The sequence below is a fragment of the Suillus clintonianus genome (assembly GCF_016758775.1).
Source record: "Suillus clintonianus strain FC179 chromosome Unknown DEU56scaffold_194, whole genome shotgun sequence".
Lineage (NCBI taxonomy): Eukaryota > Fungi > Basidiomycota > Agaricomycetes > Boletales > Suillaceae > Suillus > Suillus clintonianus.
In genome coordinates this window covers 41224-51831 of record NW_024539418.1, presented here as the reverse complement: position 1 = coordinate 51831, position 10608 = coordinate 41224, and the positions used below count along the sequence as shown (strand labels likewise).

The window sequence follows — 10608 nt, the reverse complement described above, 5'->3', positions numbered from 1 at the left end:
ATCCGCGACGCCAATCTGGATGACCTTGCAGAAGAAGAGACTGAAGAACCGGAAGATGAAGATGCGGACCCAGACACATAAAACTCCCACATTCCTTTTGCCCGACACTCGTTACGCTCACTCGTTTCCACCCCCGCAACCTTCAACTTTCATCACTCAACACATACGCTCGCTTCGTCTCAGTATATATCAAGTAATATAGTATGCATTTCTACCCCGGGTTTTGTCCGGTGCTCTTTTTACCCTATAAACCACACCGCAACTAATTCAGAAAAACACGGGTACTCCACGCACGCAGACATATATACATACAAGGACAGAATGGACTAGACCCGATGCGCAACCAACCGATACCCCTTCTCATTCGCACGCGGCTATCGCATCACGCACATTTGACTCATATAAAGTTCGCATCGTATACTCACCACACCCGGGACACAGGTTTGACACAGAGGAAGGCAGTCGCACGATGAAGATAAGACGGACGGTACTCCGCACGCACCAGACACGTCCTCATCTTTTAGTTCTCAAATTAACAAAGTACCGTATTCGCGCACTCACCATCCCTTCTCGTTTCATAGGCACCCAGTGAGGAACCAGACGGGATACGGATATGGACACGGACGGGAACGGACAAGAAACACGATCACATACATGGCAAAACGAATGTAGTACAGGAGGAAGCAGATGAGTAGGACGGTAATTACTTGCGGGCAGCACGCTTCTTGAGGATGCGCTGCTCCTGCTTGTCGAGCGCAAGGGTGGCCTCGAAGATCATGCTATAGGCTTGCATGAGCTGCGCACGCACCTGGCGCATCTCGTGCAACTCCTCCAGATCCTCCGCATCACCAACATCGTCCTCTACTGCCAGCTTCTTTCCCTTCCCAGTAACGAACCGAACGTCGTCTAGCACCCACCTCACTATCAGAGACCTCGAGTATCTGGCGTTCCGGAGAGGAGACGGTACGACGAATGGAACCAGGCGCGGATAGGCGAGATCCACCAGCAACAGGAGTTGCGGACGGGGCCTTCTTAGTGGATGCCTTCCCAAAGGACGCGTACTCGCATTTGGTCCTCGCAACCTTACAGGGATCGCATTGCTGACCCCGCGAACCACTGCAAGGCTGGTCACGCCTCTTGCAATTGCCACAAGGAAGAACGTGGTCAACCTTAGCACCCGGGACGACCGCACGAGCACCAGATTTCTGCGCAACCACATCCTTAGCCAAACAGTCCCTGACACGCAACGAACAGGACATCAACGCACCGACACGCGTGGCTCATCAGCTTCTGCGGGCTTCTTCGCCTTACGCGCACGTTTGGCAGACGTCACCACTGTGGCGCTCGCAACCTCAGGCTCCCCATCCGCATCCTCCTCCCCACCCCCAGCATCGCCCAAAACCACGTCCATTTTCTCCGCATCGTCCTGCAACTTCTCCGCGAATTGACACTCATGCATTGCGTAGGTCACATTGCCGCTCTTCACCAAAGTGGTATCAGCTGTGGACAAGGACAGCTGCAACCCTCGCTTCTGCGCAGCAGCAAAGCAAGCACTGAACGCAGCCTACGCACCAATCAGCACAACACGAAGAAAGGAACACCGGGCACTCACAGATAACGCATCCCATTGCGCATTCCAGTCCCGCTTCTCTTGCATCAACTCTGGTCTGTCATCCGGAATGGTCTTGATTGTTGCGTCCAGCTTGTCAACGAGGGTCGCAAACTCCTTGCGAAGGCGCACGGATTCGTCCTCTACAGATGGCTTGTCGATGAACACGAAAGGAGGCATAGCAGAGGAAGGATAGAACGAGAAAGAATGGGAAAAAGAAGAGGATTATATGGAAGGGAAACTGCGCACGCAACGTGTTAACACGCAACCCTTGTTCCGGGTCCACAGAAGCATCAAAAGTCCGCAACTCCGATCACCGGCATCCGCATCCTTTTCTTTACCGTTCCGATATGCCCGGTCACGTGACTTATCCTTGGACGTCCCTTGCTAAGTCCACATTCCACGCATGCTGCTGACCAGGGATGGTCAGTGTTTGAGTCCCCCGCAGGTGTAGGAGACGCCCTGGCTGCAGCCCCGTACGGCACCATTTTCCCTTACTGGACGAAGTCATGCCTACCTTCCACAGGCCGTTGCGGACCATCACACAAGGTTGCGGAATCCACGCACTCTACGCATCGCATCGCAATGTACCGTCCGTCCATATCCTGTCCGTATCTGTCAGTTCCCACTGGTGCGTTCTTATCTCTTATTACTGGATCCTGATCATTCGCAGAACTATCCGCATACCGTTCCCATGCATGAGGTCGCATAGCGCTACTTACATATTATCCCCTCCGACTTCGCGTACATATGCGCTCGCTTATACAGTTCCGGTTTCTTACGGACTATGATATATACTACGTTGCAGACTCGTATCCAGTACTTTCCTACATTCCCTCTCTGGTTGTGTGTTGCGGAGTCACTAGCTTAGTCTTACCTTGTCTTTCCTTGCTTGAGCAATCACTTGTTTGCCTTCTCATCCCGCGCAAACGCTCGCATCGCCATTGACAGTTGACTATTGCTAGTCCTAGTTGAGTTCCTTTGCAAGGCGGTTTCTGCACGTCTTCGCATATACCTGGTACCTAGTTTGCTCTACCCGATTACCTGTTCTGATACCTGGTACCCTATCCGTTCGCATACCTGGTACCCACCTGACATTCACTCATTTCTCCGCATCTGCATACCTCGCATCTCCGCATCTGCATACCTCGCATCTCCGCGCATTCTCGCATCTCCGCATCTCCTCACATACCTAGCTGTTCTGTCTTCAGCGCATCACTTCCTTCTTCACTGTTCCCCTCGCTCATACTTGAGGAACTGCTCTCAGAGCTATCCCCTTGGGTCGACTACTATTCTCGCACCCAGCAGGATCGGTACGCTATCACTATAGCGGACTTCTACGATTTCTCCCACACCGGGACCCTGCGTATCACATTGAGTCGCTCGGTACCATCCCTAATCAGGGACACGGCAATTTTCCACCTGGAACCACCTTATCTCCAGACGATTTTATCCCCGATTTCAGCATTGACGAGATGCACCGTCAATTGGTGAAATTCATCGTTGCGGATGATCAAGCAAGTTGATATTTACTTTCTACGTGCCCTTGCTAATTCAATTTCTGCAGGCGATGAACGTTATAGAATGTCTAGAATTTCGACGCCTGATACATTTTTTGCGGGAGGATTTGACCGATTCAGACATTCTCCACCGCACAAAACTTCGTGAGCTCATAATTGTAGCGTGGCAAGAATATTTCCAGGTGTTGAAAGGTGATCTTGCCGTGAGTGTCTAGTTATCGAGAATCCCGCCATACGTCTTATGTATTCTTACAGAGGGCGCAAGGAAAAATATCCTTTACATCTGACCTCTGGTCTGATCAGAAGCTCCGCCCCTTCTTGGCTCTCACGGCTCATTGGATTGCCAAGGAAGAGCAGACGTCGGTGCTCGTCCTGAAGGCAGCATTAATCGCATTTCATCACGTTCCAGGAAGTCATACCGGCAAATCTCTCGGTTCAGTAATACTGAATCTCCTCAATCGCGCTGATGTTGCAAAGGATGTGAGTGTTCAGCTGTACCGTATGATGTGCTCTGACTTCGTTTAGCCTGGACACTTTACTTTGGACAACGCGGCGAATAATCAAACATGCATGAAGGAACTTTCAAACCTACTCGAAGAACGCGAGATCACATATGATCCAATCGAAAACCGAATTCCTTGCTTTCCGCACGTGATCAACATATGTGTAAAACATATTGTTGACGACTATGCGACAGCGGATTTCTCATCCGTGGAGAATACCTGGAATGTGTGTGGTCAAATCGTCGTCAAGAATGAGTATGTCGGCGCCATCACCGGTAAAGCTCTCAAACGGGCCAGAAATCTTGTTCGCTCCATCCGTGCATCAAACCAACGACGTTCGAATTTTAGGGATACCATCGTGATAGGTAATGAAAAGGATTGGTTCCGGGGAGATACAGGCGAGCCTATAAAGCTCCCTACAGTCGAGCTTTTGCTCGATGAGCCAACCCGCTGGGATTCAGTTTATGTCATGCTCAATCGTCTACGCAATCTACGTCAGGTGAGGTCTCATCTCACTGAATATTTGTCGTGGGCTAACCATTGCTCAGGCGGTTGATATGTTCTTCGAGTCTCCCAACCAACGTTCTATATACGACAAAAAGTTGAGCCCAATAGAATGGCATTTCCTACAGGACTTCGAAGTCATTCTGGAGGTCAGTATCGACATCTTCGTAACCTATGTTGTATTTAACCTTGTAATTTCAGCCCCCCCACAGAGCTCAGCAATCCATGTTCGAGCGAGAGCACTCCCATGTTGGGTCGTGCGGTTCCAGCGTTTGAAAGGTTACTTGAGGATTGGAAGCAGGTGGCCAATAGCGCCCCGCACTGTGCACCGCTCATCAACATTGGTTTGACTTGGGCGGAGAAGTATGACTGACAGGATGTCCTGCACAAATGCATATGCCGTTGCGAATGTGTGAGTCCCTCACATTTTTATAAAATTTGATGTCTTATGATCGGTTTATAGTTAGTCGATCCAACCTGCCGAATGTCATGGGCTACGGATCATTGGGATGAGGACCGGGTAAAGTCAGCAAAGGAATTCATTTTCAAACTAGTACGTCTATCTCTATCTAGCTAGCAACAGCATGCGCTCATATGTCCTTTAGATGCATATCAAGAGAGCACAGTGGACCTCCAATACACCGGCTCCAATCCAACCACCCCCAAAACTACAATCACGCACGCTAGGCTCCCGTGTCTACGGACTTCGTGAGGGGGATGCACCACCAGTTGGCGACGATATCGTCCAGACAATCGATCAGGAGTTTGCGGCTTATACCACAGCTAACATCAGCCCCAGGGGAACAAATATACTCTCCTTCTGGCAGGTGAGAGTCGTCTCCGTCAAGTGATGTATTTTGTTGTTGACCACGAGATTTTGACCAGATGTCTGAGGGGATGTTCCCAACGGTTTATGCCGTTGCTATGGACTACCTCCCAGTCCAGGCATCTGCTGTTCCTCTGTGAGCGAGTGTTCTCGTCGAGCAGCGAAACGTACACAAAGAGGCGTAACTGTATCAGCCCGATCCTCATGGAAGCCCTACAGATGGTGAAGTTCTCCTTAAAAAAGGAGCGACTTAACTTCACCAAAGGTTGGGCGGCATCACAATGGGCCATGGAAACTGGGGTGGTATCTGACAATAGCTTCGATGAGCTTTTGGGGCCTGTTTCAAGTGGACCTACAGATGACAGCAGCGCATATGACACTGTCCTCAAAGCCATTGCAGAGCAAGAGTGCGATGACATCGACGACGAGGTTGTCGTTTATGATATCTGACATGTCCTTGATCTTTCATTTTTGTTTTTCACGTTTTGTTTACCCTCATGCACCTTATGATTCTTCTTGCATTGTGTTTGCATATTGAATTTCAGTCGTTATCTGACAGTCTCCTCGTCTAGGCAATCCGGATATTCTTCAGTCCACTACTGGGTAAGATCCTTGACACATGTTGAGCTCGAGGATCGCCCTTTCTCGGCGCCAGTTTACTGACCGACGAACAATATACTCGAAATGACCGTGTCGCACTTCTTCTATGAAGACCCAAAGACACGAACTCAGATGCCACTGACCGTGTATTTAGGTGGTCTTGGTCTTCTCAGAGCTCGTTTCTATCAGGCTGCCCCCCCTGGACCGTTGACTAACATTGCCGCCTTCTCCTACCACCTTCCTGCCTCTGCCACCATACAAACCTCTGCCCCCCCTGGACTGTTGACTAACATTGTCGCCTTCTCTTACCACCTTCCTGTCTCTGCCGGCACATCGTTCCTTCTTCGTCATCGTCTTCCTGGGCTTGGTGATCTGTCCCACGGAGCATGTTTTCAGCACCTCGGAATTGGCGTCACATTCGTATAACGCTTCGCCGAACAATGTGTATACGTCGGTTCGGGGAGAGGTGTTTGATCTTACGACCGTTGCGGCGACTCATCAGCGCGTTGTTAGCATCGTGCCTGTCAAGACAATCCTTCAGACGTATGGCGGTACTTCATCAGACAAGATCTTCCCTGTTCAGGTTAGTGGGATTCATATGGACAGTTTGGTTCTTTCTTACCTGCTTTTAGGTCTCTGTGTTGTGTAATGGCGTGAGTGGCTCCGTCAGCCCTTATGTGACTCTCAGCTCTGCCAACGACACCGATCCCAATGCTTCGTATCACGACTTCCGCGCTTTCACCAATGATTCCCGTCCAGATTGGTACTTTGAGAGTATGACCATTATGCGATGGAGCAACCGCGTCGGATACATGGGTTACACGCCTGCGGAGATCAGTACCATGGCCAACTCTGGCTATTTCTGAACGTTCACGGCCGGGTAACCGTGGCAAGCGTGATTATCAGATGGTGATCATGCATTTCTTGAACAAGGTAAGCATCTTTTTCGTGGAATTGTGGGGTTGTCGTTTAACCTTGATGTGCAGGTTCACTTCAGTACGCCCATGAACCCGCTCGAACTGGAGATGTACCACCAGATCAAGAATGTGATTGGTGTCAACCCGACGTTCTTCGAGTATTTGTTTACGGTCGATGCTGATACAACAGTGGAGCCTTATTCTGTCCACCGGTTGATCTCTGCGTAAGTCAATGTTCGTTATTCCGGGAATTCCAGGTTGATGTTTGTTTTTCTGTAGGTGCATTCATGACAAGAAGGTGCTTGGGGTTTGCGGTGAGACTGAACTAGCGAACGCGAAGCAGTCGATTATCACAATGATGCAGGCAAGTTTTTAGACCTATAAAGTTGTCGGAAATTCTAATGGATGTCTAGGTCTACGAATATTTCATCTCGCATCACATGGCCAAGGCTTTCGAGAGTCTGTTCGGATCTGTTACCTGTTTACCTGGTTGTTTCACCCTATATCGTTTGCGGACTCCCAATACCCACGGGCCCCTTTTGATATCCAACCAGATGATCCAGGACTATTCGCAGAACCGCGTCGATACCCTGCACATGAAGAACTTGCTGCACCTTGGAGAAGATCGATACCTTACTACTGGCCATCCCGATCTTCTCTCTCATGCTCCCGCTCTATTCGTTCTGGCGTATGGATGACTTCTCCTGGGGTGCCACCCGTGTCGTGTTGGGTGAATCTGGCAAGAAGATGATCGTTCATGTAGGTGTTTTGTGGTCCCCGTTATTTTGATTGATACTGATGAAGTTTCTTTAGGACGAAGGCAAGTTCGATCCTCGCGCGATTCCTCTCAAGTCATGGAATGATTACGTGCGTGGTTTTAGGTCCCTTTGTAAATATATTACTGATCTGGTTTACAGGAGAACGAGCTCTGGGACAAGGAGTCGAACCACAGTATTGGCTCATGGGCTCCTCCCAATCAGTTCCACAAGGAGGGATATGCAGCATCTTCCCCGCGACCACCTACTGTACCCATCATCCACACATCCCTAGCGCACCTTCCGAGCTCATCGCCGTCGTGGAATGTATACCCAGAGGACTTGTATAGCGGAGGTGCATATGCTAACCTACTCTAGGGCGGGTACGTACTTGCTTATTCGTACTCGTGTTCTAGCGCTGACGTGATATACAACCCAGGTGCGGTATTGGCTTATAGGACCGGAGGACGGGCGGCATGTGCGTGTGTTCGTGTGCACGAGTATCATAGCGGCTAAAGGTGCGTGCAACCGACGATCGAGGTAGAACATGTAACTGATGAACCCGCTTCTTTCATTACCACCCGCAACTATCCCCCTATCCCCCATACCCTTCGATGCCCTTCGCAATCTCTCAAATGCCTCCACCCAACGCCGCTGACTCCTGCCGTTCGCGACCAAACACCCTCACCATCCAACCCCGCCACCTCGTTCTCCAACCCTCTCGTCCTCTTTCACCTCCTCGCTGCTTTAATTTGCAGCGTTTCTTCGTCACGGATGGCTTGTGTAGCTGCCGTGGGGGAGAAACGCAGCACAGTTCCTACTTTAGTTGAGTTTTTCATCAAACATTAATGAAATAATGACATACTTGGTCTTGGGGGGCCATTAGCGCCCATGTGATTATCGATCGTGCGTTGGTAGTAGTTAGATCTTCGATAATTGTAAATGTAATCTATTTTTGATCAATGTGTAATCATAAAATTAAAAATATAAAAATATAAGATTCTAATTTTAAATCAGCTGGCTTGAAGCCGGCTCGGAGACAGTAAGCGCGCTTTATTAACTGGGCCAGGCCATGAATTATGTAAGCCATAACTAATCACACGGCTTGGCTAATTACAGCTCCGCCCATGGCTAAAGCCGGACAGAAGCCGGACCCACGGCAACACTATTATGATCGACATCTCACGAACCTCAAAAAATTTCATGATCGAACGAAGGATCATGGGATACTCAATAGTATCCTGACGGAACTCAACAACAATGGCAGGTAAGTACATCTCAAGGATTTGAACTTCAAAGTTTGACAATCATACAACAGGTTGCATGCAAAGGCAGGCTCCTTCCCACCGCTTGTTCGAGTGTGGAGGGGCAACCTGATAGATACAAAACGTACTAAGACCAACTCATCACATGCTACAACAAAAATTCAAACCCAGCCCAACCTTAATTCCCCTCACACTCTCACCAGCGGCTGGAAGAAAACAATTGTCAATATCGTCAGCCACCATGTATAATGTAGCGGAATGTCAATTTTATGCGCTAAGACTGAACGTAGGGTTACATACACTGCAATATATATCGAGTATTTTCAAAGGTTGCATCGTTGCCGGTTAATGATGATAGGCGATAGCAACCATCAGATGCCCGCACATGCGCCTTCTCCTAATCAAGATTCTTCTGGCCGTCAGCAGATACCATCATTCGCAGACATTCAATCATGCACTCTCGAGAAATTTGGCATCAAGCCCTGTTTATGGCAGGTCAAAGTTGCCCAGGCTTTGCTCAAAGGGGACCGGGATGTCATTTGCACGGCAGGCACAGGGATGGGTACAACACTTGGGTTCTGGTTGCCTTTGCTGTTCTGTGACGGCGGTATTCAAATAATTGTGACCCCTCTGAATATGCTAGGCAAGCAAAATGCAGCGTCACTGGCCAAGGCTGGCATACGAGGAATATCCATTGATGGCAAGACCGCTACACACGCGAATTTCTTGGTGAGTGCTGAGCTATACTGCAAGTATCAATATCATCTCACCTATCAATCACACAGTCCATCACGGCGCTGAAGTATCGTGCGATCGCCGTCAGCCCCGAGCAGATCATGAAACCAGATGGTCCCTTTGAGAAGCTGCTAAAAAATGCGCTGTTTGCTTCATGGCTCATTAGCATTATAATCGACGAGTCACACTGTCTTACCGATTGGGGAGAGTTTCGTCCTGAATACAAAGAACTTGGACGACTTCGATACATTCTGCCATCAATGGTACCCATCATGCTCGCGTCGGCGACACTCACAAAACACTCACTTTCAAATGCGATCCGACTTTTGCACATGCACGCCGACAAGTTGACCTTCATCCGTCGTTCAACGGACCGTCCAAACATCAAGATCGGGGTAAGGAAAATTAAGTACGCACTTAATAGTTACGCGGACCTTGCGTTCTTGATCCCAGAAGGCTGGAATGCCGGCGATCCGCCCCCGCCAAAATTTCTCATCTTTTTCGATGACATCCAGGATGCCATCAATTCAGCGCGGTACCTTCGCAAGCGTCTACCAGTCGAGTGCAGCAACAAGATTAAATGGTTCAATTCTGATATGACAAGCACTTACAAAGAAAAGGAACTTGACAACCTCGTATCCAGTGAAACGTGGGGACTCTGTACGACTGATTCATTCGGGATGGTGAGACTCGACATTATCCAGCACAAATATTCACTCACCTCCTGCAGGGCATGGACGTTCCCAATATTCAGCTTGTAATACAATGGTGAGCAACTTGCAAACTTACAACATTGTGGCAGCGTTTCGGACGAGCAGCGCGCAACAAGAATCAGTTAGGGACCGCCTCACTGTTTGCGGAGAAAGAGCACTTCGACAACGAGCGACATGCGAAATCTATCAGAAAGGCACAGCGCGAAAACACTCGTAAACGGAAAGCCGTTGACTCACCAGCCATGCTACACCCTGCCAAGCGCCATGCTGCGATTCTATCAGATCCTGGGGGTCCTTCTATTAGTACTGTTGTGACTTCGCACGATGGGAACAATGAACGGCTCGGAGATGAATCTGATGGGGATAAATCAGATGACAATGAACCCGATGGAAACACGCTGGTAGCTGGGAGTGTGCAGGAATTGAAAGGAGCAATGGCGAGTGTAGAACAGGCAAGGAAAAATATTGGACGGCCTGAAAAGCGGAAGAAGAGATAATTGGATCCAGGCGTGGACTATCTAATCAATGCCGACCAACGTAAGGGTTTTAGGTGTAGAAGGAAGGTGTTTGATGTTTGCTTTGATAATGACATGGCTGGTGGGAAAGTTCTGTTTCTGATTGTGTTAGGGTGCTCATCTTTCACGCGCAGACTCTGACTACC

At 49.3% G+C, this 10608-nt stretch overlaps 4 protein-coding genes across 4 annotated transcripts; 3 read left to right on the top strand and 1 right to left on the bottom strand.

Annotated features, from left to right (window-relative positions):
* Nucleotides 1–703: 703 nt before the first annotated feature.
* On the bottom strand, nucleotides 704–1789 carry DEU56DRAFT_762196 (uncharacterized protein; the record flags this gene model as incomplete). Its single annotated transcript, XM_041350653.1, has 4 exons — nucleotides 704–880; nucleotides 918–1205; nucleotides 1268–1564; nucleotides 1613–1789. The coding sequence occupies 4 exons, from the start codon at nucleotides 1787–1789 to the stop codon at nucleotides 704–706; spliced, it is 939 nt and encodes a 312-aa protein (XP_041201005.1).
* Nucleotides 1790–8361: 6572 nt separating this feature from the next.
* On the top strand, nucleotides 8362–8748 carry DEU56DRAFT_920027 (uncharacterized protein; the record flags this gene model as incomplete). Its single annotated transcript, XM_041358375.1, has 2 exons — nucleotides 8362–8501; nucleotides 8553–8748. The coding sequence occupies 2 exons, from the start codon at nucleotides 8362–8364 to the stop codon at nucleotides 8746–8748; spliced, it is 336 nt and encodes a 111-aa protein (XP_041201004.1).
* A 126-nt stretch (nucleotides 8749–8874) lies between these two features.
* DEU56DRAFT_920026 (P-loop containing nucleoside triphosphate hydrolase protein) lies at nucleotides 8875–10444 on the top strand (the record flags this gene model as incomplete). Its single annotated transcript, XM_041358374.1, has 4 exons — nucleotides 8875–9228; nucleotides 9285–9917; nucleotides 9965–9991; nucleotides 10037–10444. 4 exons carry the CDS (start codon nucleotides 8875–8877, stop codon nucleotides 10442–10444), a joined length of 1422 nt encoding a protein of 473 aa, XP_041201003.1.
* Nucleotides 10445–10603, top strand: DEU56DRAFT_749612 (uncharacterized protein; the record flags this gene model as incomplete). Its single annotated transcript, XM_041349452.1, has 1 exon — nucleotides 10445–10603. A coding segment is annotated over one exon (159 nt), but the record flags the coding sequence as incomplete, so codon positions are not given.
* Nucleotides 10604–10608: the final 5 nt, after the last annotated feature.